The sequence below is a fragment of the Meriones unguiculatus genome, chromosome 11, assembly GCF_030254825.1.
Source record: "Meriones unguiculatus strain TT.TT164.6M chromosome 11, Bangor_MerUng_6.1, whole genome shotgun sequence".
NCBI lineage: Eukaryota > Metazoa > Chordata > Mammalia > Rodentia > Muridae > Meriones > Meriones unguiculatus.
This window is the reverse complement of record NC_083359.1, coordinates 10,440,316-10,467,484: the sequence shown is the minus strand read 5'-3', so window position 1 is coordinate 10,467,484 and position 27,169 is coordinate 10,440,316. Positions and strand designations below refer to the sequence as shown.

The 27,169-nt window shown below is 52.8% G+C and overlaps 2 protein-coding genes and 1 long non-coding RNA gene across 4 annotated transcripts in view; 1 reads left to right on the top strand and 2 right to left on the bottom strand.

Annotated features, from left to right (window-relative positions):
* Positions 1-255: 255 nt before the first annotated feature.
* On the bottom strand, positions 256-10,165 carry Natd1 (N-acetyltransferase domain containing 1). Its single transcript, XM_021658192.2, has 3 exons — positions 9,979-10,165; positions 4,013-4,131; positions 256-3,263 (listed from the first exon to the last, which is right to left on the bottom strand). Exons 1-3 carry the CDS (start codon positions 10,073-10,075, stop codon positions 3,147-3,149), a joined length of 333 nt encoding a protein of 110 aa, XP_021513867.1. The 5' UTR covers positions 10,076-10,165; the 3' UTR covers positions 256-3,146.
* A 5,276-nt stretch (positions 10,166-15,441) lies between these two features.
* Positions 15,442-26,091, bottom strand: LOC132646285 (uncharacterized). The gene is made up of 3 exons (XR_009584407.1): positions 25,720-26,091; positions 17,963-18,100; positions 15,442-16,227 (listed from the first exon to the last, which is right to left on the bottom strand). It is a non-coding gene; the product is annotated as an uncharacterized LOC132646285 (long non-coding RNA).
* The window catches only part of Map2k3 (mitogen-activated protein kinase kinase 3), a 20,140-nt gene continuing 18,361 nt past the window's right edge, over positions 25,391-27,169 (top strand). Inside the window, exon 1 of one of the 2 annotated variants that reach the window (XM_021658184.2) lies at positions 25,391-25,477. In XM_021658184.2, coding sequence (XP_021513859.1) covers positions 25,450-25,477 — 28 coding nt within the window. In that variant the 5' untranslated portion in view covers positions 25,391-25,449. Of the gene's footprint in view, positions 25,478-26,192; positions 26,389-27,169 lie in introns of those variants that run through there. The other variant, XM_021658183.2, reaches the window with a different exon arrangement.

Genomic DNA, 27,169 nt, shown 5'->3' with positions numbered 1-27,169 from the left:
GACCCAGCGGCCACCAGTGGCTCCAGGTGGAGCCTCCCAGCTAGTCTAGGGTGTAGGTTCTACGACAGCATTGAAGACTAGCCTCCCAGCTAGTCTAGGGTGTAGGTTCTACGACAGCATTGAAGACTAGCCTCCCAGCTAGTCTAGGGTGTAGGTTCTATGACAGCATTGAAGCTAGACTAGGGTGTAGGTTCTACGACAGCATTGAAGATCACCACCCCAAGGCCCTGAAAGAAGACCAGAAAGCACCCTTGATAACCAGAAAAGCATCTTTAATATTAATCTTGAAGCCATAGGACACAGCTGAAACCCCTAAATGTGATCCTGGCGGCCGCAGCTAAAGGCTCAATTCACAGCCTCACAGGATCTCCTGTATGAAACTTAGGGCACTGAGCTGGAAGCAGGACCCTGAGACTAGTAAAAGGACGTGTGGGAGGACTCGAACCAGCCCAAGTCCTGATCTGAGGAATAACAGGTGAGTGGCCAGGTGCTCCAGGGGGGTGCTCCCGTTCACAAGCTGGACTGCTAGAAGCTGGCCATGTACCTTATAATTTAAGAGAGCCCTAGATCAGCCCTTCAAGGGAATAAGGGAATGGCTAGGAAGTTTATCTATGCATTACTGACGTCACCTGTTGCCCAAAGCAGACCTCTGACCACGGGGCAGGGACTTGTTTTGGCTCCTGGGCGGTCTAGCTGTGTGGGTTGCAGGCTGGTGGCTGACCCTGTCCCTCCACCTGCAGCATGGGCCCGTAACTGACGTCTGCTGGGATTTCCATGAGACTTAAAGGGGGGTAGACCACAAGGGTCCGCAAGTGCTGCGCCTGCACTCAGGATGGCCGCTGCCCCGGCTCGTGAGGGCCGTCTCGTGTAAGGGCTGGCATGAGCAGGTTCCCGTGCCCTTGTTCTGGAAAGCGTGCACTGCTCCTGTGTTTGCCAATTTCCAGTCAGGGATCCCCGAAAGACCGGCTCCAGAGCGAGGAGCAGCCCGTGTCAGAGGCCAGTGTGGCGCCACGACCTCTTCTGGGAACCCCTGTAAAGCTGTTGCCCAACAGTGAGTTGTGGCCCCTACGAGGAAAACGATGGGGCTCAGGTAATGTCGAGTAGGGATGCAGATGGCGAAGGTGTCCAGACCTGGGTGGGATCCCAGTAATTGCTGCTATTGTGCTGGGCGACCTGTCAGGACAGGATGGCCTCAGAGCACAGGCTCCCCCTCAACAGGAGCGGTGCCACTGTGCAGTAATGCTGAGGACCAAGAAATAGGCTGGACACCAGGGAGGGCCCCCTCCTAGGCAACCTGTCTTCCCCTAGCCCTTCACTCTGGGGCTCCCTGACCTCACTGTGCCTTAGTAGTTTGTCACTTACCAACAGGATCATGCAATGTGTTCAAAAGTCAGAAAAGTGAGGGGGCTGCAGGTCCCAACACCAGCCTTGGCCCAGATACTACGGGTGGCAGGTTCAGAGTAGGAAAGGCACATGAGTTACTGCCTGTGTAGAGACTGGGCAAGGAAAAGAAACCCCAGGGGGGAGATCTGACCACAGCACAGACGTATTGAAGAACATGAAGCCTAGAGTGACCAGTGCCTGCCTATGGGCTCCTGGAGCAATCTGGGATGTGGAGCAGGGGTTGGGGGTGGGGAAAAGGCAGATGGGATAGCACCAGAGTGGCCCAGTTGGGCATATTGGCCAGGAGGAAGAGGCAGAGATATGGTTATTGCTACACTGCAAGACTGTAAGCTTCCAGGGCGTGGCCAGTGGGACTTTAAGGCTGCCGAGGCAGTGAGGACGCTGAGGCCAGGCTGCAGGAACTTGAACAAGTCCACTGAGGAAGCCCAGCCACTCTTCTTGGGTCCACATACTCGGGACCCTCATTCAAGTACTGTGTTGGGGACCCACTGCCACCACAGCTGGCAGAAAATTGTCAGCAACGTCTTCCTAGAGGCCCAGCGGTTTCTCTGGACCCTGAAAAGAGGCCCTAGCAGACAAATGGGGTAGTGAGGGAAGGGGGTGAGGGGGGTATGCTGGGTTATCCTGGAATTCTAGGAGGCTGGAAAAGGAGCATCAAGAACAGGGTAAGAGCCAGGGATGTAGGAGGTAGGGAGATGCTGAGGGTGGGGACCGTAAGGATCCATGTCCTTGACTGCAGTGGTGAGGCTCAAGGGTGCTGCGCTTAAGGACCCCCAGCCAGGATGCACAGCCTCCTGGTAGATTCCGGTACTCCTGCAGAGTGGGAAGGTGTTTGCGCACAGATGTCTGGTGTGGCCTAAGCAGCAGTGGCGCGACGGTCAGGACTACAAGAGAGGATACAAATGGATTTTGTGTGCCACTGTCTCACCTGTCTCCAAAGTGACCCTCAAGAAAGGCCTGGCAAGTACGGCAGCCAAAGGCCAGAGCACGCTGGGGGCAGATCACCACCAAGCTGCTGAGCTGAATCCATGGGAAGGCAGACACCCAGTAGGGACCTTGTTTTCTTGCACATGAGGACCAAAAAGTGTGGGTACCAAGGAGAGGAAGACATTGACTGCCACTTGGCCTGTCTCCTGTGCTCATGTGTTGGTGTGCACGCCCACAGATGGGCCCGGGCCAGAGCTGTAGCCACTGCTTTCTTACATGCCAGGAATGGCTGCCCTTCGCTGCCATTCCACTGCCTGTGCCAGGGCACAGAAGTCTGAGAAAGAGAAAGGGTTAGCACTGGCAGTGGCTAAGGCTTGGCACCTCCACCTTGGGAAGCTGGCACATAGGGTTCCTGTTGTTCTTCTTGGCTCCAGGAACACTCTCATTTGCAGGAAGGACACAACTTCAGGAGGTGGCAGGGACTCTACCTCACCTTCTTGCTGATCAGAGCAGGGACCTAGTAGCCGGGCCAGATGGGAGGTGCAGCTGGTGGAGGGAGGACCTCAGCAAATCCAGAGGAACTCTGGGGGAAGGGGGTCTTGGCCACTTGGTCTGCCCTTCATCCCACTCTGGATTTCCACACATCCTCAGGCAGCAGCTGGTCCCCAGAATCCTGGATGAGGGCTGCAGATGAGTGTCCTTGCAAAAATAACTCTGAGCCTGTCCTGATGGGAACAGGTTCCTGAGAGCACATGAGCTGGCTGAGGCCCACGTAGAAGGCCCACAGGGTGCACTCCTGCACGCAGTGGCCAGGGTCACGGCTGTAGGCGCTCCAGGTACTGTGGCAGGGGGTTCTCCTTGACGTACTTCTGGATGTACCAGCAGGTGAGGTGGGCCTTTAGGTCTTCCTCCACCACGAAGTCCAGGGCGGCCTGGGTCAGCAGAGGGGAGAACAGCTGTTAGAGTGGGCAGCAGCTTGCTTGGGGACTGTGGCCCACCGCAGCCAAGAAGATTGGTAGTCGTCAGCTCTCTCCGTTACTTCCCCAGGTTCCCCATGTGGCTATCCTCCACTTTGCCTAGGCCAGCGTCTTCAGTTCCCTCACTGGTAACTGGGTTAAACCACAGACCAGCTTGTGGCCAGGTCCTATATAGAAGGGCACGAGGGCCAGGAAGCCCCACAAAAAGGCCTCCAATCTAGGAGAGCCAGGAGCAGGGAAAAAGGGAGGGAGACAGGATTGAGAAACCAGCAGAGTGCTCACCCAGAAGCACAGAGGTAAGGGCGGCATCTGAAAGCCATTCTTTGCTTCACCTGTACTTGGTCCTCAGGCAGCCCGGGATTCTGGGAGAGGCAGGCGAGGTGGAGGACCAGGGCATGTGCCCACTAACTTGGACACTCACTTTGCATCACCAGGGCTCACTAAGCAAATACTGCACGCCAAGCTCTGGTCCCCAGGTGGAGTCAGGCTGTAGGGCCCTCTGCTCTGAAAGGCGGCCACCTGCCACAGAGGTCCTAGGACACCAGAAGCGGTGTCTAATGTTCTCCCACTGCCAGCTGCAAACCCTGGCCAGATAGGCCTGTGAAGCTGTGCTGTGGTCTAGAAGCAAACTAGATCTGGCCATCAGTCCATCTTCCCTGCTAGGGGAGGGTGACAGTCATGTCCTGTTCTTCCACCCATCCTACCTTAGCCAGGTGCTTGGCAATGCCACGCCCACGGTAAGCATCTGGGACCTCTGTGTGCTGCAGGTCCACGATCCGCTTGCCCACATACTCGTACAGCAAGACAGCCCGGTCATGACATCCTGGAGCAGGGGACAGAAACAGCTGAGGTGTGGACTCCAGGGACCCTCAGAGCTTCGTTTATTCTTGGCAACCCTAGGTGTTGCCAAGACCCAGGTGTGGAGGACAGGGTGAAGGACAGTATCTGGAGCCAGACTACCAGTGTGCTACAAGAGCTGAATTTTTACTAACCCCTGTGCCTTAGTTTCCATACCCCCAGAGTAGGAACATGATGGCATTCCTCATATGGCTGTATGTAGGGTTCAATGAGGGCACTCTCTGCAACAGGCTGAGGGACCCCAGGGACCCCAACTCTGTGTTCTCAGCTAACCTCCCTCCCTAAGGTCCAGCTCAGGACAAAACAGAGCCCAACAAATCCACCTCAGTGGAGAAAGAGGAGACAGGAGAGGTATCAGCCACAGCCTAAGTCTTGCCAATCCCCCAGCCAAGACTCAGGCCAAATCAAGAGTCCAATAGGCACAGGAAGGTGAACAAATGGGTACCCACCATGCCAGCCCTGCTAGGACAAGAGTTCACCAGTCAAAAAGGAATCCTGCTGGCAAATGTTACTGGGGAAGTTGCTCCAATCACAATCTGTAGGTCTCTGTCTGTTTATCTACCCGCCCAGCCATCCACCCAATGTTCACAGGGTCGCAAACACTTTTCAGGTGCTGGGCATACAGCAAGGAACAAGGATTTGCCCTCATGACTACGGGGAGGAAAGAGAAACAAGAAAAGCAAGTAGTGTGTGACATATCTGTAGATGGGGAATGGATGTGAGAAATGTGGATCAGAGAGATGCTCCAGCAGGAGCAGCTGTGCAAAGGGTCCGGGGCAGGGCAGTGAGGATGCTGCTGCGGCCAGCTGCAGTGGACCAAGGGAGTGAGAAGTGATGGGGGAAGGTCCCATAGTACCCTCTTGGCGTCATGACCTAGGTCCTCAGTAGAGGGTTGGAAGGTAACTCCGGCTCTGCTGTGCATCAACAATCTAGGGCAAAAGAGTCCTAGGACCTGCTGGCAGTTGAGGTGTGCTCAATGAGAAAAAGAAGCCAAAGGCAAACCCAACATTTTCTATTTAAAGGGATTGCCTGTGTGTGAAAGAAACGCTCAAGCAAGCACCAAGGAGAGGCAAAGCCATTATGGCAGGGGTTGCCAGAGGGCTCCCAGAACAGAGCTCATGGGTTGCAAAGGAAGAACAAGAGGAGGCACAAACAGGAGAGGCGTAGAGGCCAGATTGGATCACAGGGTTCCCTAGCATTAAAATAAAATGTCATTGTCTATTCATCTGTCTGTTTTAGACAGGATCTGAGGGAGCCTAAGCTGGCCTAGAACTTCCTAGGGCTGGGCTGGCCTTGAATGCTCTACTTTCTTCTTCTTCTTTTTGTTTTCCTAGACAGGGTTTTTCTGTCTTGGAACTTACTCTGTAGACCAGACTGGCCTCAAACTAACAGATCCACCTGCCTCTGCCCCTGGAGTGCTGGGATTAAAGGCTTGTGACACCACTGCTGGGCTGAACGCTCTACTTTCTCAAAAGCAACGTGCACTTCATGTATTTTAACTTTTAAACAAGCTGCATTTACATGTTCAAACTGTCACATGCCAGAGAATCAGCTCCTAAATGCCCTCTGGGTCCCCTGCCTGTGCCAGGTGTCACAAGGCGAATGACAGGCTGAATGGAGGGTGACATCTCATACACACTCACACACTCCAGGCACCTTTGAGGGTTCCACCCTCGGTGTGCAAGTTCCAGAGGGAGGCTGTGGTTCACCTCATGTCCAGAGCTGGACTCCCAAGAGCCAAGTCATGCAGCCACACGGGGCCTGGAGGTAGAGTGTAACTCAGACAGGGTCTCACTGTGTAGCCCAAGCTCGCCTAGAACCCATACATCAGCACAGCCAGCCTTGAGTGCTTTGTTTCATGGAGCTGTAGCCTCATCCTCCCACCTCCAGACCTAGAATGCCATCTCCCTTCTCGGCCAGGTGCACAAAGGCCATGGCCTTCCCCTGTGCTGAAGCCTCCCTCCTTATATGGATTTATTCTGGGGCTGTGCCCATTCCCTGGCCAAAGCCTAGCTGTAGCTCCCACAGCCACCCGCTACAGCTGCAAGACATGGGACCCAGGCCCCATGGTTCTGCACTTGCTGGGGTCGATCATGTCCACTAGAGGTGAGAGTGCAGAGAGAAGCTGCGGGACCGACCTCATTACTGAGCCATCCGTCCATCTGTCCTGACCTCTCAGGTGTCCCTAAGTCACTCACTGACCGCCTACTATGTCTGGCTGTGTTTGGAGTGGACAAAGCTGACACAGCAGTAAGGTAGACACAGATGACCAGAGAAGGGGCAGGGAGCAGGGGTGAAAGCTGTCATTATAAAGAGGACAGCCAGCTTTTGTACAAAAGACCTGAGGGAATGAGGGTCCCAGGACACTGGCGTGAGGAGTCCAGGTGGCGAGAACAGCAGAACCAGATCCTCAAGAAGCTCAGAACAGTGAAGAGGCTAGAGTGGCTGGCTTTTGTGAGTTAGGGACAGGCAGTGTAGGGAACCAGGTGACAGGGATCCTAGAGCCACAGCATATAAGTCTGTGGGCCACCAAAAGATCAGCTTATGCTCCCAGCAGTCTTGGGGGTGGGGGTGAGGAATGGGGGTTTGAGCTCTTGCAAACTTGCTAGTGTCTTCAGTCTCTTCCTGCTCTTGATTCCAGGGAGCCTACTTAGGCAATGGGCAACCCTGGGCTACTACAACCATTCTCTGCCTGCTGAGGCTGGAGGTGGACTAGTGCCATGCGGCAGCCCCAAGGCCTGGCCCCTGTGCCTTTGGCTGGGTCCCCAGAGAACAGCCACGTCCCCAGCAGGTGTCTGCTTAAGTCATGGCTGCAGAAGTCCCTGGGCTTGCTTTTAGGCAAGTCAGCAGGCTCCAGCCACACCCCAACTGCAGCCCCTCCCTACGGCAGCTACTAAGTTTGGTTAGCTGCTTGCTGATTGTTCCACTCGCCACATCCATACCCAGGGCCTCCCAGCTGGGTAGCACCTTCTCACTCCAGGGTTTCCCTCATCCGGGGCTTCCCCTGACTGTCCACCATCGTGGGACAGAAAGCACAGGTGGCACTGTCAGTTCTAACAACCGCCAACACCCATGCAATGGCTGAGTGGTCATGGCCCCTACCACCTGGATCACTGGCAGTCTTGGCTAAGCTTCGAGTGCCCCAGACCTCAGACAAACGTGCTGGGGGCCGTGCTGAACACTCTGGGGCTGAGGGACGCAGCTGGGCTCAGTCCTTCCTATTTGGGGGTAGAGAACATTCTGGGAGGGATTGGAGTGAGCCTTCCCGAAACATTAGCAGTCCCAGAGCCTGGAGCTGGCTCGGCAGGTCAGAGGGCTTTCTGCCTTTATGGAGGATCCCAGCTCTCTTCCTAGCATCCATGCCTGGCAGCTGGCACCTGCTTGTAGCTCCAGCTGCAGGATCTGATGCCCTCACTTGACCTCTACAGGCACTGGAATGCATGTTGTACACACGCACACAATTTAAAAACAAATCTTTAAACACATACACACAAACCCAAATGGCTGACCCTGGCTGAGGGAAGAAAGAGGAGGCCAAGGAAGGGGCTGGAGGCAGGGGCCTTATCTATGTTCCTCCAACCTTCAGATGACAACAACCCTCAGAAGGCAACCTGAGGGTCTACCCTGGGCTAGTTGTCCACCAGCCCTTGGGCTTCGGTTTCCCACCTATGAAACAGTGACCATACACCCAGCACTTCAGAACTTTAATTTGGAGTCATATATACCTGAGTTCGCCATCTTTCCTGTCATAGTCCATCAGGATTTAGGCATTTCTCCCCACCCCCCACTCACACTGCTTGGAGCAGTGTTGCAGCCAGCTCCTCACTCTATCACGCGCCACTTTGTGTTCCCCATGAGCACTGCCTTAGGGTTCCCGATCCATGTCATCAGGGAACCCGCAGTGCCAAATTCACCCAAGTTCACTTTCCCAGGCCCTATACTATTCGTCCCCAGTGATCTCTTAGCCTCATCCGACCCACCATGCTATGCTCCTCTATCCCTGTGCTGCTCCTGGCTGCTCGGAACAGGCAGTGGGTGCCTCGGGGCCTTTGGTCTCTTTTCCCATGGTGCCCTCTTCACTACTACAGCTGTTTCTTGTCTTTCAGGTCTTCACTTAAATAGCACCTGCTTGGAACCTGTTGCCAAATGGCAGCCCTGACCCTATATACCCTTCCTTCTGCCCAGCTCCACTTCTCCGGAGGGCCTCTGCTTTATAAGATACTGCGTAATTTCTTCCTCTCTCGACTGTCAGCCCCACACATCCTGGGCATTTTGAAGAACGCTGGTAAATAGTAGGTACTCAGTAAGTACTTGTCGGCCCAGGCTGTGCAGCAGGAGTGGAGGAGGAGCTGCCTCTAGCCACTTTGTCTGCCTGTTGTCAGGACAGCACGTTACAGAAGAGTTAACTTTGAGAGTCTGCTCACAGGCAATTCTGGAGTACTGTCCTTTTGATTGGGCCCATTTGGAGGAGAAAAAAAGGGAGAGAAAGAGGAAGAGAGAGGGAGGGGGAGGAGAGAAAGAGAGAAAGAGAGAAAGAGAGAGAGAGAAAGAGAGAGAGAGAGAGAGGGAGGGAGGGAGGAAGAGAGAGAAGCCCGAGGGTTTTCTGCCTTTCTCTTTGTGAATCTAATATGCCTCCAGAGTTACCTGGAGAATCAGAGCCTTCCTGGAACCAAGAAAACTTCAGAAAAGAGGATCTAACAAAACCTCTGATAAGGCCTCTCAAGTGACCAGGGCCAAGTGTCGCTGCCAGTTGAGCTACCACCATCCTGACGACAGGACTTGTTTCTCTATAGAAAGAGTATGGCATGGGGCAGCTGGGCTCAGACTTGAGTATGACTCTGGTCTTGTTGAGGCCCGGCAGGTCACTTCCTGCAGTCCCAGCCTCAGTTTACTCGTCTGTAATGTTGTGGAGCAGTATGTCACAACACAGGAAGTGACAGCTGCCTCCTTAGTGGTTAGGTAGCTCAAAGGGGGGACCAGGCCTCTTCTGCTTGTGACCAAGTGCAGGTAACAGAAGGTTGGCTCAGGAAGTCAGGAGCGGTTGCTCAGTCTCTTCACTGCTTACAACTTATTGGCCGACCTCACAGGAGGGCGTCTCTTCAAAATAGGGGCAGTGGCTTCTAAGTTAGGCTACGGATGTTCCCAGGGAGCCCAGATGGGAGGGGTGGGCTACAGAGAGCTCAAGGTCCCATACTTTACAATCTTTTCCAGCCCCTCGGATCAATGGAAGGAGTGTCGGTCTGCTGGTACAGTCGCTACAGAAGATGAGGCCTTGACTTCGCTATCTGGTTTGAGAAGTAGCTATTTATCTATGTTTATCAGCACTTGCTGTGCACCAAATGTGTCACTCTGAGCCTTTACTGCCAGCGCGTCTCACGCTCACTGCCAGCCAAAGTGGTGTGCGCTACAGCTCTCCCCACTGCAGATTCCGGGAGACCGAGGCAGACGTCGGCCGGCCAGGCAAGTTGGCCAAAGTCTCACAGCCACCTATCCGCCTCCTCCTCCAGGCCGCACGTTCCCTGTGATACGCCCCAGGCCCGCGCAGGCTCCTCCAGGACGGCAGGAAGCAACCGAAAACCCGGGGGTTAGGGGGGGGAGCAGGCCACTAGCGACCCGCTCTCCGGGATCCGGGGTGGCAGCCCCCCGTCCGCGATGCCGGAAGCCGGCAGCGCTAGCAGGTGCGGGCTGCCCGGCCGGGCGCGCTCCGGCGGTGCCAGTCGGGGTTCGGGAGCCCTCCCGCCCCGGGATCCGTCCGCCCGCAAGGTCCCGCCCCGTCCCGCCCGCGCGCGCGCAAACAAAGGCAGCGCGGTACCGTTGAGGCGCACGGAGAACTGGCGGCGTTGGCGGTCGTGCTCCACGCGGATGGGGCCGCTCTGCTCCAGCGCGCCCGGCGGGGCCGCGTGCGCCATCCCGCGAGTCGAGGCTGGGGACCGCGGGCAGCAGCAAACTGACTCTCCGGCGGCCCGGGCCGGAGAAGGGGGCCGGGCCGGAAATCAGCTGTGAGTCACGTGCACCGCGCGCACAGTCTGTTTGGATACATTCCTGGCGTCTCTTAAAGGGGCCGCGCTGCGGGTTTTGCTCGCGGCCACAACAATGATGTGCTGGCCCCTCGACGGTGCCGATTGTTCTAGCGTTTACCCCAGAGGTATCTTTAGGATCCACATGGACCCATCTGAAAAACACATAACGACTTGTGGGGCAATTCTGATCCTCCCCGCGACAGCCATCGAATATTAGGCACTGGCCCCTTTCAAAGTCTGAGGCACAGAGATGCCAGACCCCATTTTACCAATGCAGGGCATCTGAAGGCATAGTATTATCAGCTGAAACCCTGCAGGGACTGGCGCTGTGCAGTCCACCCAGCCGGAGCAGCTGGAGCTGCTGTTGTAACATTACCCCCAGGCATGTTTGGGACTGGGTGAAAAGCCATCTCTCCTAAAGAAAGGCAGAAACGCGAGGACCCTGCGGAGCTAGCTACCCAGGAACCAGTGTCTCCCTAGAAGCAAAATATTTGGAAATACTCCTCAACAGATAGTCTTTGGAAAGCCTGCCTGCCATGGATAGTCACGGAATTACATTCTGCTAGTTAAGGTGCAAATTTGATGTCCATATCTATGAGATCACCACACAAATGGACTCACAATGGCTATGAATTCAAACCGGTACAGGGTGTGTGTGTGTGTGTGTGTGTGTGTGTGTGTGTGTGTGTGTGTGTGTGTATAACAGACAGACAAGCGTTTGGCGAAATGAAGATCTTTGTGGGACCCCCTTCCTTTAACTATGCTCCCTGACTTGTCGCCACTGCTGACTAAACTGCTTTTCCTAAGAATACCCTATAAGATGGAACTACGCAATATTTAACCTTTTAGTATCCAGTTTCTTCCTTTGCTTCCACCTGTGATCAGTCATGTCGCTGCTATCATGTTCATCACTGTGTCGGGTATTTCGCAGTGAGCATGTACCAGTATACTCATCACGTGTTAATGGGCTGTGTGTTGTTTTGGTTTGGGGCTGCTGTGAGTAACACACTGGATATCCTCTGGCCAGCATTCCCCTGGGGTAGCTCCTGGGAATGTATTGCTGGGTTTTATAGCTAGTGTCTCTCTAGTTCTGTGAAAAAACTGCAAGACCCTTTTCCAAATGGACAACCAAATGTACGTTTCTACTGACAGTTTTTATAAGTTGTGGCAGACATTTTGTCATTAGTGGCAGTGACTGGCTCTTGAACCTTTTCCCAGGCTGCCAGGCCATTTGCATATCCATTTAACGAACACGTTTGTCTGGTTTTGTGCCCACTAAATTTTCATTTTGATTTCTCCTGATTATTTTTATTGTTTGTTTAGGGGTCAGAGTATCTTTTACTGAGTATTATTTTCTGAGCAAATAATTTCCTTTGCTTAACGAGCCTGCACTGTATAACAGCGTTTGTAAACAAAAGAAGGCTGAGGTGGGTCATTATACGCAAATGACGGAAAGGGATCCTTCCCTCAGAGAGGGCTGTGAGCTGGCTTGAGTCAGGGCTGGAGGCAGTTGTGAACTAGGAAGATAAGACCTGTGAGTCTCAGGTGAATTCACTCCCAAACAATGTAGGTGGAGATGACCAGAGCGTGTTCCTGGAGAGTGTCTGCACAGTCCACTCATCTGCATCATGCCGGGGCATCACTGCCCAAGCACCACTTCCCCGGGGAAGCCCTCCTGTGCCTTTATGCCTGTTGACGTGGTGCAGGGGAGAGTCTGGGCTGACGAGCCTCCAACAGGTCCTACCACAGTGGTTCTCACTTATGGCTTATGACCCTCGAACAACCCTTTCACCAGGGGCTGCCTAAGACCATTGGAAAAACAGCTACTTACATCACGATTAATAACAGTTATGAGGTAGCAATGAAAATAATGTTATGGTTGGGGGTGGCCATCCCAACACGAGGAACTGTTTTAAAGGGTCGCAGCATTAGGAAGGTTGAGAACCACTGGCCTAGCACATGACCCTTGACTCTCTCTTCCCTACTTGCGTCTCTTTACTTGCTGGGGTCTGTAAGCCCTGAAGAAATCCTTTTTGGAAGGCAGGCAGGCAGGCAGGCATAGTGCTGGTCTGTAAATCCTAACACTTTGGAGGTGGAGGCAGGAGTTAAGGCAATTCTCAGCTACATCTTCAGCTTGAGCTATATGAAACCCATACCCACCCAAACCAAATGCATAAAGTCCTTTCTGGAAAATAAGAGAATAAAGTGAGCAATGAATGTTTGCTGGGGTCACTGAGTGACTCTGTGCCGGAAGCTTCCGGTGGCTGTGCCTGCTTGGTTCTCATGGGGACCAGAATAGGGGTGTAGATCTGGCTTATTTGGGTGTTCTTCAATCCACTGAGAATCTCCCGCTGAGCAGGCACTGTTGTCCGACACAGATGAGCAAAACAGATGAAGCTCCCTATCTGTGCCTGGGGCACGGCTCCACAGGAGTGCGCTGAAGGAAGGGAGTGGTTTGAGGGAGCAAAAGCTTCCAGATCCCGCTGGTTCTGGGATAGTATGCACCTGGAGGCAGGCAGGTGGCCACCAGGGCTTCAGCTTCGATGGAGTCTTTTTAAAGAAAGACTTGAGGTAAAGGAGTGAGTTGAGTGGGAGAGGGGAGAGCAGTCCAGGCAGAGAGAAAGCTAAAGCACCGGGTTAAGTTAGAGAGCCCTGGTGGGACCCTGCTGACTGGGGGTCTGCACAGCAAGGGGGTCTGATGACAAACTGGAAAAGAGCCTTTTGCGGTCCTTGGGTTTGATTTTAGTTGTTGTTTTGGAATTTTTTTTTAACATATATGTAGATAGAATAGTAAACATAAAGTCCAAATAAAGTAGGTTTAAAAAAAATCAGAGCCTACATATCTGTGTGACTGCTGTTTGTTTTCTACCAGCCGCTGAACCACCACTACTAACTCTCCTGACGCACCCTCCAACATCTCCCCCACCCACAGGACCAGTTTTTGGCCCCTGTCCTTCTTGCCTTTGCCAGAGTGTCACACACCAGGAGCCTTGCAGACTGTGACCTTTTGGGCCTGTCTCCCCCTCATTCTGATGCCCCTGCTATTATCTGGTTCACTGGGCCACACAGCGCCCTGCCCCTTCACTACGATGTAAGATCTGGGAAAAGATGTTAAGTACCCTTCTGCCAACTGCAGGAGGGTGGCCCAGAGTGTTACACTGGCAGAAAGCTGCTCACAGAGTCACAAAGTCATCGTTCCTTTTTAAAGATTATTTTTATTTTATGTATATGAATATTGCCTGCACATAATGAGTTCATGCATCACGTTTGTGCTTGATGTCTGTGGGAGACAGAAGAAAGCTTTGGATCCCAGGACAGAGTCGTGTAAGGAGATTTCTGAGTGCTCACAGGAAAACTCCAAGAAACCAAGACAAGAGTCTTCCGAGCCGTTTCTTCAGAAACACGGAATTGTTCTCGGATTCTGCTTCCCTGTCTGCCACGTGCAGCCTGCCCTTATGATTGCACACTTTACTTGTATGTCTTCTGTTAGCCCTCAGAGTATAAATTGTCTGCTACTCTGAATAAAGTGGGCTATTGCTTGAGTCTGCCCCCTTTCTCCCAGGTCCCGCCACCTCTAGAGCAGGAAGCAGATGCGCTGGTATTGGAGTTAGGTGGGTGTGAACCACTGTGTGGTGCTGGAATCAAACCCGGGTCCTCAACAGGAACAGCAACTGCTTTGAACTGTTGAGCCATTGCTCCAGCCCCCCCACAGTCATATTTCAAAAAAGAAAACATTGTCATTTCTTATCTGTGAGGCATTGGCACAAGCTCTTCCCTGTACTCGCCATTCCCACAAAGCCAATCTGACTGAGGCAGTGCCTCACACATGGCTGTAGGCTTTCTCAGACTGAAAGTCAAAGCTAACTATGATAGGCCTCATCTCTTCATCAAATCTGTCACATCCTCCTGTAGTCTCATGACAGGTGTGACTTATCAGACCTGGCATCATGGAAATGCTATAGAAATAGCTGGCTGCTGTGGTGTCTTTTTAGGAAATAATCTCAATGAAAAAACTCTGTGTGTGCTCAGCACAGATGTGACATCTTTGTGGTGTGTGTGTGTGTGTGTGTTGGGGCTGGAACCTGTCGACCTTAGGAGCACTAACCAGGGCTCTACTATCAAACTATAGCCAGACCCTGAATGTCTCTGGCCCATGGCTGGATGGAAATACAGATCTGGAATTTGTGCACATAGAGGTTTACTGCAGGTTCAGAACTGAGGAAAACTTGCCTCCCATCTTGTCTGTCATCTGCTTAGCTCTCCCTAGTTACATGAAATGGAGCTTTTTAAAAATATCTGTCCCTTATGAGTTCTTCCAGAATTTTATACTCATAAATACAAATTAATACAAATCTACATTTATTCCTTTTCTTTTTTTTTGAGACAGGGTCTCTTTGTGTAGCCTTGGCTGTCCTGGATTTGCTCTGTAAATCAGGCTGACCTTGAACTCAGAGATCCTCCTGAGTGCTGGGATTAAAGGTGTGCACACTCCCCACCCCCATCCCTGGCGTCACTCCTCATTTTTCAACTTCACTTATAAGCCTAAAGTGAAACCAACCACTTAGCAGTCTCTCCTGAAGACCTGTCTGAAATGGCAGTGTGTTCATGTCCTCATTCTTCCATTGCTGTGAAGTGCTCCACAATGACAGAGCTTGGTTGGTCACGAGAAGCTGGCGAGGCTCCAGCCATTCACTTTGGTACAGGCTCCAATGGATGGCAGCTTGGTTATGTCTAAGTACAGCATCCTCTTGGGTGTGGTGATGCAGGCCTGTTGTCCTAGCTATTTGGGAGGCTGAGGCAGGAGACTCGTAAGTTCAAGAATGGCCTCAAAATTAAAGATTCTAAAGAAGTCTGAAGATATAGTACATTTACAGAGCACTTGCATGGTATACATGAGGCCCTTATTTCAAATCTCCAGTATTACAACAATACATAAATCAACAAATGAAAAAATATATAAATAGAACATCTTTGTCTCAGCTGCGAGTCCTAGGTCACCTCTGAATTCTCACATTTCTGAGTGACTACGTTGCTATATTCTCTCTTTCTCTTCCCCAAGAATCCTTTCGAGAGAGGGTACTAGAAACAGCATTGAATCTGCATTCCTCATGCTCAGCTTTCTGTGTGTTACCTGATCAGCTCCGTTTGCCTACAGGAGTGTCTGGGACCATTCGAGGAGGGTTGTGGCCTAACCCTAACCCTGAGATTTCATCTTCATCTTTTTTTTTTTTTTTTTCAGGATTAAACACATGACCTTTATTTCTTCCACATCAAAGATTTTGAGTTTAATCATATAAAGATGAAGAATTAAGTTTTGCAACCTAAAAATAGTTACTAAAACTATATCAATACTTTAATAAACAACACAAAAAGATAAGGAGACAAACATGAACATTTATAGAACTGCATGTCCATCAGGCCAGATTCTGCAGAGGGAATTCCCAGCACCTAAGGACTTTCCACAGGTCTCCTTGGTGGCGGTTTAGACATGACCCTCATGAGACTGAGTCCGGAATCTGACACCCTGAACTGTGGACAGGCATCGACACCAGACAGCTGTCCTGTCCCACGCGTTCCTTGGCAAGAGCACCATCAAAAGAACATAGAGGAGCCTGGGCCTCAGGATGTGGTAAAGGGGAATTCCGGGGTCCAACAAGAGGACACAGGTGGTCCTGTGGGGCTGACAGCCTTGCCTGGGATCTGGTCACGGCCACTGAGCGCCCCAGTTCTTTACCGTCAACAGGAGCTAGAAAGCAAGCTTTAGGATGGGCTCTCTGCTTACAGAGTGGCCATGGCAGCACAGCAGGGGCCGCACTGTGGTAGCTGAAGGAGGGGCAAAGCCCGCTGGTACCTCAGGCAACAGTGAGGCTGTTGATTTGCCACTCACAGGTATCTTCTCTGGGTAGGCATCTGTTCAGACCCTTCGTGCATTTTCATTGGCTGGATGATTTCCCACTCTCCAGTCATAGGAGTTTTTCACGTATCCCGATACAAGGTCCTGCATCTGAAGTGTTTCCCGAGAATCTTTTTTTCTCAGCTTCCTTTGAACATTAAACAGGGTCATTAGCACTTAGCAAGAGGGTGCTATAATCACTGTCAATATTGCCACAATTAGTTCATTGCTCCAGTATGACACTGTGGCTAGGGACAGTGAGCCCTCAGCTCAGAGCTACCAAGGACATCTGCCTACCAATTCTTCTTGGTACCCCAAAACCTGTCACACAGTGCCCTCCAGCTAGATTTTCCTAAGAAAGCCAACAGCCTCCAAGTAGAGCCCGGGGCCATGGCTGTTTATACTTATTTATCAGAACCTGTTAGCTGGCCCAGGCTGATTGCCAGAGCTGTTCATGGAAGGGGCGGTGTGGTGGTGGGGAAGTCCTGGAATACTGGCCTCACCCTGCCTGCCCTGCCCGAAGACACTCAACCACAGTATGCCTCTACTCCTCGCCCACACCCACAGCCTGCCTTTGCTGGGTGCCTGCAGACAGATCTTCTCATCAGAGCCTGGTCTTGGCTTATTTCTGATTGCTGTTTGCCACAAGAGACCACTGAGGCTCAAAGATGTGGCTAGACAAATTCCTGTAGTCCATAGGTATGGGACAAAGAACTGCTCCCATAATGCACTTGCTCAAGTGGCATCTTTATCATTAATTCCCCCTCCCCCACTGCAGGTCACAGTAGGAGACCTACTGTGGGTAAATACAACTGTTGAACACCTAGCAGGCACCACACAACAGACCGTTTCAGAATGGTCGCATATCACGGAAGTTCTTGTGTGATTCTTCGATTTGACAAACTAAAAGTCTGAGGATTAGAGACCCCAGAGCTTGACTACTGGGTCAGATGGGACCTTTCAGGCGAAGCCCACAGTTTCCGAGGCCCCAGGCATAGTGTGGGCACATCACCACAGTGGTCCCCAGAGTTCCACTTTCCCTAAGTCCCTCTTTCCCTTCCTCTTCCAGCTCACCCTGCGCCCCCGTTTCTGCTCCCATCATTCCTTGGAGTGCTGCATGCTCTCCTCCCCTCTTAAAGCTGTCACCACCCCTATCTAACTCAGATCTCCTGGGAGAAACAGGATGCCCTGCTGGTGCTTGTGTGGAGGTCAGTTTGGCCCATCTGTCGTTATTGAGATGCAAAGGATTTCTGCCTTACCAAGCCAGGATTGTCTTCCTCAGAGGTACTCACGTGTGTGAGCAGGGTTGCTAACTACTGGAGCCACCCAGAAGCTGGCTAAAGCACCACGGCACCACAGAGAGCCATCCACTAGGGTACAGATGGCGGGGTTTCTGGGGGTTCTTTCTGCCTAGTTACTGAACACGCAGGTGATGGGGCCTTTGGGTAAACCCCATGGGACTCTGGACCTTGGGAGACAAAGTAGACCTACCCTATTATACTAGCTGTTTTTGTTTGTTTTCTTTGAGACGGGTCCCTCTATGTAGACCAGCCTGGCCTCAAACTCAAACTCACAGAGGTCTGCCTGCCTCTGCCTCTTGAATGCTGGGATTAAAGGTGTGCACCACCATGTCTGGCCTCTACTGAATGTAGAATTGTTACTGAATGTAGGCTATTTTATACCAGGAAGGAGCATAAGCTGGGCAGTGACTGGAGAAATTCTCCCCTCTTGTTATTGTTCCTTAGCCAACAGACAGACACCTTCTGTGATCTGCTAGAGACTGACTGTTGGGGCAGCACTGGCTTAGAACTTGGTCAGGGGTCAAGCCAGAGCCTACAGTTCACCTTGCTCAATACAATAAGGACAACACTAGAATCACAAACCGTTTGCTTTGATCCTATGTTCTTCCTCCATCTCCAGCAGATAGCATTTGAGTCTGGGGTCTTGAGTCACTGGATGGTGCTGAGACCCTTTGGGATTCATCTTGCCATTGAAGATCTTGGGTTGGTGATCCAGGAAGGCTACATGAAAGGGATAGGATTTGAGCTGTACAGAACAGCAGGCTTATCATCTATTTATGTTAAAATACTATTAACATTAATTATATTAATCAACTGTGTTGATATTTAAATCCTAAATACTTAAAATATCTTGAAATATTACATACTTCTTGGAGAACTATTTGGTGGGAAAAAACTCCTTGTGCTTTCTTTCTCTCTCTTTCTTTCTTCCTTCCTTCCTTTCTCTCTCTCCCTTCCTTCCTTCCTTTCTTCCTTCTTTCTTTTTTGGTTTTTCAAGACAGGGTTTCTCTGTGTAGCTGTTCTGGAACTCACTCTATATTCCAGTCTGGTCTAGAACTCACAGAGATCCATCTGCCTGCCTCTGCCTCTTGAATTCTGGGATTAAAAGCAGGAGCCACCACCACTCGGTGTGTGATTTCAATGTCTCAAAACAATCAGGGCTGGGGCTGGGGCTGGGGCTGGTTGGGGCTACATAGTGAGACATCTTGTTTTTAATTAAAAAGAAAAAAAAGGAAGCTACCTGATACTGACCTCTGGCCTCCACATGTGCTTGCACTTGCATGCATGCACACATGTACACACATACACACAACCGTCTTGGCTGAGCTACAGCCCTTCCCTGTTTCTACCAGGCAGCCCCATCTGCCATAGCCTGTGGCAAACTGTCCTCTGGTTTCATGGACACCCTGTGTCAAAAAAAAAAAAAAAAAAAAACCAAACCAAAAAACCCCCAAAACTTAAAGACTTTTGTCGGCTACAACCTCTCCCCTCTGTAGGACTCCTCCCTGTTATCACAGTGGCCCTTCTGCTTCTCTGATATCAGCCCCTCCCTTGAGGTGTGGCTCTATCCTGAGGGGAAGGGACAATATTTGTACATAAGACCTGCCAGTTCTTAGCAAAATGAATAAACTCAGACTTAGGACAGTGTAAATTGGGAGGGCAAAGTGGGCATTGCTCTAAGGGTACCCAAGCCCTCTTGGCTACTCATCGGACAAATGTCTCAACCCATCTGAGCCCTGGGTCCCAGAAGAGGAAATTCACTTCCTTAGGGTCTCCCAGCAACCCTCCGTCCAGACACGTTCTCTCAGAACCATAGTAGCCAAAGGCCAAGCATGCCAACACGCTTCTTCCCTACATAAGGAGGATAACCCCACCCTGGAAATAAGAAGCGGGTACACAGCGTGTTGCCTGAGAGCTGGATTCCAGGCAAGAGGAAGGCCCAGGGCTGGAGCCCAGATGGAAGTGACTAGCCTTCTCTCTGCAGAGTGGAAGATGTTCAGAGAAACCCTAGCACTTGACACCACTTCTCCTTTACTGTTAGCCTGGCCCGGTACTCAGTCTCAGGACAGATCTGTGTGACTTGGCCTGGGGTTGTAGCTACCTAGCTCTCTGACCTGATAACCTTGTGTGAACCCACAAGACCTCCAAGGCGTGGCCAGCAAGGCTGACTTTCTGCAAGTCAGGCCTACGGCCATGCTTCCAGTTAAAGTTGTGCGATGTGACTGGGAACCCTTTGAGCAGCTCCTTCTGTCTGTCTACCTGGCCCAGATTCCTCTCAGCAGGGTGTTCCCACAGAGAACTGGGCACCAGGGGAAAGGTGTTTCCTAGCCTACCTTGGTACTGGGATGCTTGGGATGGTCACCAGGCTGGAAGAGTGACTAGGTGGGTACAGCTGGTCACTGCGGCTCAAGGTGCAGAGGCCGAAGTAGTGACGGCATCTTCACCCATATAGCTCCGCTGAGAGGTTGGTGGCTCTTCTGTGAGCTTATAGCTCACCGGTGGGGTTTCAGAGTGACCCTAGATTCTCTAAAAGGTTTTCTTTTTCTTTTTCATCATCTACTTCTTGGCCTCCCTCCCTTCCACTCCTTTTTCCCCCCTCTATATTTTGTCCTGTGTCGTAGGCATGGTGGCCTGTTTGTTTCTCCTTGAAGTATGTTTTTTATTTTTATTTAGGCATCGCAGGCACACAGTGTTAGGTATCAAATAGCACTCTAGAAACAACACAAGAACCAGCAATCCCTGGCTCCCCAGCCCCCTCCCCCTGCGGACAGAGAGTCTGCACCAATCACTGCCAGGCTTCCTACACGGGAGATGAAGCCACGAGTCAATCTGATGAAGTTCCTACCCTCAAACTCTTGGAATCCTTCTTCCTTCTCCAGCCTGGATGCACACTGTTTCTGTCCACCTTCCATTCTTTTCCATTTTAAATAGCATCCAGTGGCCTTCTACCATGGCAGAGAAAGACTCAGTTCTGTTACAAAGGGATTCCTATATCGGACTCCTTGCAAGTTAGACAGACCAGTGGATGCCTTGACCTCCTGGGCACCAGGCAGTTGTAGGCACTGTTATGCCATTCTGTTAAAATGGATTTAGTGGCTGGAGAGATGGCTCAGAGGTAAAGGCACCGGCTGCTCTTCCAGAGGTCCTGAGTTCAATTCACAGCAATCACGAGGTGGCTCACAACCATCTATAATAAGATCTGGTGCCTTCTTCTGGCCTGCAGGTGTACATGCAGACAGAACACTGTATCTATAATAAATAAATCTTTAAAAAATTGAGTCTTCTTAGTGTTAAGGCATTTTTCTTATTGATTGATGGGAGAGCGTCCCGCCCACCATGGGCGGGGCCATCCCTGGGCTGGTGGTTCTGGGTTCTCTATGAAAACAGGCTGAGCAAGGCAGTAAGCAGCACTCTCCCATGGCCTCTGCAGCAGCTCCTGCCTCCAGCTTCCTGCCCTGCCGTTCTTCAGTGATGAACAGTGATGTGGGAGTGTAGGCAAAACAAACCCTTTCACCCCCAGCTTGGCTCTGGTCATGATGTTTCATCACAGCAATAGTAACCCTAATTAAGACAATATTGTGTTTCTCTTTTTTTTTTCTTCTGATGTTCATTTCTGTAAACGAGCGAAAACGCCGGCGTGGACAATGAAGCTTCGGCAGCGGTTGGACTTGCCCTTGCTGCCTTGAGCAAAAGCACTGTCAGTATAACCCAGCCAGACTAGCATACGCCAGCACCAGCCATCTTGAATACTCCACAGACACCCAGAGCAAACTATGTAAAGAGCGTGGCTTGACTGCCTCGGCTCCTGAAGGTGCAGCCTCAGCCAGGGATGTTTGCAACAGTTTGTACCAGACCCTTTTTTTATTTTTTTGAGACAGGATCTGTAGCTCAGGATGGTCTCGAACTTCCTTCACAGAGGAAGACAACCTTGATTTTGACCTGCCTTGCCTCCATCTCTCAAGTGCCAGGGTTACAGGAATGAGCCAGTATGCCTGGTGCTGGGAAATGAAGGCAGGGCTTCCTGCAGGACAGGCGAGTATTCTGCTGAGCGCCCGTACCACGATCTCCTCCTATCTCAAGTCTTGCAGAGCCCTACGTGACTTTGGCACTACTTTTCACTCTGGCCAGAAGGGGCGCAGTTACCCCGATAGTCTCGCTGAGGCTGCTGCTAAGGGGAAAGGCTGTGATTGGTCCAAACAGACGGCCCTGATTGGCTCAACTGCAGGGGGGGCAGGCAGGGGTGCCTGTGTCACAAAAGCGCCCAAGGAAAGGTTTCTCTCAGGTGGTCTTTTCGCCCTTGCTTTTAGCAGTGTGGGCTGAGCTGACTCCCAAAGACATAAGAAGCAGAGAGTAGCAAGTGATGGTTACAGCCGAGACGGCGGGAGAGGAGAGGCTATAGGAGACAGCGGGAGAGGAGAGGCGACAGGGGACGGCGGAACGGCAGTGGCAGTGACATCCGAGCAGGTGGCAAGCTAAGCTGTGAAAGCAACAAGGCAGCTGACTGTCAGGAAAAGAACAGCAGTGATTGCATTGGGACCTATGAGATGGCCTTCTAGGTGTTCGGGCTCCCCCTTGCCAGGTGCCACCACTTCCCAGTGGCGGCTAAACCGTGGAAGGAGTCAGGCAACTTGGGGGTGGCCGAGAGAAGTCAGACGCAATGATGCCCGTGGATGGGAAAGAAATCCCTGACCGAGTGCTAGCGAGGCTAACGCAGGAGGATCGAGAATTCGAGGCTAGCCTGGCCTACATCTTGAGAGTCAATCTTCCAACAAGCACGGGCATGCACTCCCAATACACACCCACCACACACACACACACACACACACACACACACACACACGAAGCATAAATACACACGGGGCAGAGACAAAAGCATTGGCTCAAGGTCACTCTGCTGACTTGTAGCTTAGGTTGGAGGCCAGCCCTGTGTAGGTGGACCCTGGAACTTCCCACGCGGTAAAGATGACGCAATGCTAATGTGCTTCTGCCTCTCTCTACTTGGCTGTGTGACTGCGGGCAAGTTGCTGGTCTCTGTTTGTGATGCTTCTCACCAAATCACGGCAATGAGAACATCCCTGTAATCCGGGATTCCAGACCACGGGACAAGCACTCTGGGTAAGAAGCTCCTACGTGATACTGCGAGCCATCCTCCATCATTTGGGTTAGGATCTGGCCTCCTAATCCCGGCTGTGAGACCCGGGCAAGATGCTCGGGTCTTTGTTTCCTCATTTAGAAGAGGAGTTTCCAACTGTGCCAGTCTCACCAATGTGTGAACCTGTGAGTTCTGGCAAGCAACAAGTTACAATAAAGGCTGTGTTCTGTGTCCTGGGAAGGAAGGGCCACAGTGAACACCCTTCAGCCTGGAACTCTTCCCTGTTGTGGCCAGAAGGTGCCACATAACCCTGGACGGACCTGAGTAGTCCAGACCTAAGGCTAAAGAGCTACTGTCTTTCTAGACAGCCACGGAAGAACGCAGAAAAACCTGTGCAGTTCGGAAGACCACTGTGAAGCATTTTATGAGGGCAAGTGAAAAAGCAGGTGAAAGGGTCATGATCTGCCAGACTGGAGTTTGAACAGTAGCCCTGCCACCTGGCATGCCATGGTTGTGTGTGTGTGTGCAGGACTCCATCCTTTGCTTGCTTGCTTGCTCGATTTCTCTCTTTCTGGTTTGTCAAGGCATGCTTTCTTTGTATAGCCCTATAGCTGTTCTGGAACTAGCTGTGCAGACCAGGCTAGCCTTGAACACATGGAGATCTGCCTGCCTCTGCCTCCTGAATGCAGAGATTAAAGGGGTGCACCACCACTGCCTGGCGATCCCCTGCTTTCTGGTCTGCTCTGTGTCCGTGAATGTGCACACTTTCTTAGAAGGTGCGTGCGCCAAGTGTTCCGTGAGTGTCCACTGTGTACTGTGGAGGCCAGCAGCCACGTATGGCACTGCCTCCTACAGCTTGCCTCATCGGGAGTCTGCATGAGAGAGGGGCACCCAGCTGGGCTGTGAAAGGAGCTTGCTGTTGTACAGGTAGCATCACGTCACGTGGATGAACCATGACTCACTATTTCAAAATGGTGGCCATTTAAATACAGCAATTCACCAAAAAGAAAACGTATCTAGCATACACCAGACGATGGCAGGGAGGGGCGTTACTGGCTGAGGCAACAGCTTTTGCAAAGGCAGGATCAAGAGAAAAGTATGGAGCTGGGCGTGGTGGAGCCTTTAATCTCAGCACTCAGGGAGGCAGAGGCAGGTGGATCGTTGTGAGTTCGAGGCCAGCCTGGTCCAGGACAGCCAAGGCCACACAGAGAAACCTTGTCTCAAAAAACCAAGAGAAGGAGGAGGAGGAGGAACATGGTTTTGAAGTGCCTGGAGATGTCAACAGGGACAGAGTGTGGGACCTTCTCTATGTAGGAACCAGGAAGGGTTTGAGCTTGGCCAGCCCTGTTTTAGAAAGCTCTCTCGGCAGCATTGTGGAAGGTCTGCAGCAACTAACACAGGGTGGGAAAGCTGGCTAGCAGGCAAAGCACGGAGGGTGGTTTCTCTTGAGCCGGGCACCCACAAAGCACAGCCAGACTAGGTCTGCTCACAGAAGGCACCCGCCCCAGGTCAGCCAGCTCTGGAGGTCCTGCAGACGGCGGGGCACTGCACACACAAACAGAGCTGCGCATGACCGCTGCGCCTGTCAACAGGCCTACACCTGTGCAGCCATGCTGTGTGCATACGAGCCCTTGTGCATCTCCCGGGTGTGCATGTTAGGGTATACGGCAGCGCCTGGGGAGGAGACGGGAACAGCATCTAAGGGAGAAGGGAGCCTCTCACCTCGGACCACCCCAGCCACACAGCTTGGGCCTTCTGCACTACCAGTCCCTCTGTTGGAAATGCTAACCCCTTTCTCTTGCCTCTTCAAGTCTGCTTCTGTGCCACCTCCAGGGAGGCTTTTCCTGATTGCCTTAATTAAAACCACACTCTGTCTTCTACATTTCTTGGCAGCGTTTGCCAACCTGAGACATCCCATCGTTTAACTTAGGCCAGAAGTCCGTTCCTTCCCGAGGGCAGAGAGTTGCATCTGTTTCCTTTAATGTCGATTCCCATAGTGCTAGGCACACAGTACGTGTTTAATGAATGAGTTGCCCTCCTCCCTCCTCTGGGTTTGAGCCTCCCTGTTTCTGCATCTCTCTATCACTACATGTCCTGTCTACTTCAGCTCACAGCCACAGGCTAACCCAGGCTAACCCAGGCTGACTCACAGCAAGCCTGTGTTTCCCTTAGTTTACAGAGGGGCCTGCTCTCCTGGGAGTCAGAGCGAAAGGCAGCCTGTTAGAAGCTACGCCTAATGCCCTTGCCAGTTTCTTAGGGGGTACTCCCACTTAGAGACAGGAGGGGTGACCAGAGAGAAAAAGCCTGGTGGCCTCCCATCATGTCCCTCCCTCCAGCGGCTGACTGGTTTGGTGGTGCAGCCTAGCCTGGCTTCCTGAGAAGCTCTCCTCTCCCTGGGCTGCCTCTCTGTTTCGTCCAAGGATGGGTGGACTCGTATTTCTTTTCCTGGCTACTAGTCCACGAAGGTCACCTTCCCTGACCCCACCCAGGTGAGGTAGGGCTTCTTCTTAGGACTCTCGCATCTATTTATAGCAGCCGGCACGGAGTTTGTAATTCCTGGGCAGTTTGTCAAGTTCTCTGACTAACCCATCAAACTCCTCCTGTTTGAGTCACCCCGGGGCCTGGGAGGCTGGCACGGGACTAGAGTCACTTTACCCATGTCTGTGGCATGCTTTTCCTACTTCCTTTTGTTCATTCCTCGAATAGTTCTTAGGCACCTACTATGTGTGTGGCTCTGGGCTAAGCCTTGGGAGACAGCAGGGCATGAGACACGCAGGATTCCAAATGGGGAGGGACGGGTGGCACGGACGGGCTGCGATAGAAACCGAGAGGCATTGGTGGCCTAGGTGTTGGCCAGCGAGCTAAGGCTCACTCGAGCTCCGACTGACTCCCTGACCTTGTGCCTCCTGTTCTCACTAGACCTGGTTCTCCATCCGATCCCAGAGACTCCGGGGTAGTGTGAGGACCGACTGGCGAGATGGAACCGCAGTCAGAGCTGACCAAAGGTATTTCAGCGTTTGGAATGGCAGCTTATTGTGGGAGACTATGTCCAGGTCTCGGAGCAGAGCGGCTATAACGTTACAACCGAAATAGGAACATAGTTACTAGGCATCAGCAGGCTAGCCTCGGAACTTCCGCGCTCCCCAGGTGCCAGCGTGCCAGGCGCTCGCTCGTCGCTGCCTCTGTCGCACAGTCTCGCTCAGGAAGGCGCGGCACAAACTCTTCCTCACAGTCGGTCAGCACTCACCTGGCGCGCGCCCACCGCGGGATGGCGCTCTCCCTGCTGCCCCCGTAGGGCAAGCCCGAGGTCGCCACTCTCTGGGGGTGGGGGAGCCCATGGAAGCTCGCTCAGCCATTTAGGGGTCCGGTCTCGCTCAGGGAGCGCTTTGAATCCCACCGGGCGCATCGGCGTCGCCTGGCCACCCTAAGGATCTTGGCACTTTCCAGGTTACGAGCCGTCGGGGGCGGGGGGCACAGGCCGGGGCACCCAGGACCACGCCGAGACAGTCCAGCGAGTGGGTAGGGCTGTCCTCTTGACAGGCGAGGGAGCTCGAGCGGGGCTGAGCGACGGCGCCCGCAGGTTGGGTTCCAGCTCCCGGAGGGTGGCGCTTGCGCGCGACAGCCCGGCCGGCGTCGGATAGGCAGGGGCCTTTTCGGGCGGGCCAATCGGTGCGCCGGGCGGGGCTTGCGTGGCGCCGTCGGCAGGCGCCCGGCGCTGCCCAGAGTGGCTGTGGCGCCGCCCGCCCCGGACGCCCGCTCCCGCCGCCTCTCCGCCCGCCGCCCGCCGCCAGCAGCCATGAGCGCGCCCGGCCCCGGGGTAGCCTGCTGTCCTCTAGATTAGCGCTCCCCGCCGCCACCGTCCGCAGCATGGAGTCCCCCGCCGCGAGCCGGCCGGCCACCTTGCCCCAGACCAAAGGTAGGCGCTCCCGTCCGACCGCGCGGCCCGAGCCACATTCGGTTCGAGCCAGCCCGTGACCCTAGACTCCCTTCCGGGCCGGGAGCAGGCATTCAGCCCAGGACTGGGTCCAGCTCAAGCCCGGGACCTCACGGGACCTCACTGGAATCCGGATCTTAGGTTGTGGGACTTCACCGGGCAGGACCTTGTTCTCCTTACCCGACTCCCAAACCGTGAGCTCTTCGTTTAGGCATCTGAGCTGCATCCTAGGCTCGGTAGGGATTTCAGTGATCCCTGCTTAGAGGGTCTTTCGGCTGCACCAGCCCCCGCAGGCCAGGCTCCTGGATTGATCCAGGCTGGAATGTATTCTCTTCTGGGCCCCTAGGGCTGTGTTCCCAAGGCCGGAAACCTGCCTACTCTGGATTCAGAACTCCTCTCTTCCAACTCCTTCCATCCTTGGGATTCCTCCTTTGCCCTACGTCTTGCTGGCCTGCACGCTGGCCGCCTGAACTCCTCCCTGGGGCTGTATGTGTAGGACTTCCTGGCGTCTCCCCTTCGCAGCTCAGCCCATTCTACCTGCTGCTCCTTGACTCAGTTGCAATCTTCTCACTGCATTTTAGGAGCTGGCCTTTTCCTGCACCTAGTAGTTTCCTGGCCTGCTGCTCAGACCTGCTGTTTGGTACCTGGGCTAGCTGCTGGGCCAGGGGCTGATTGTACAAGGCTTGGATTTGTCTTTTTCAAGTAACCGTCTTTCCTGGAAATTTCTGTGAGGTGGCAGTGGTGCTGCGTGGGCAGCAGCAGA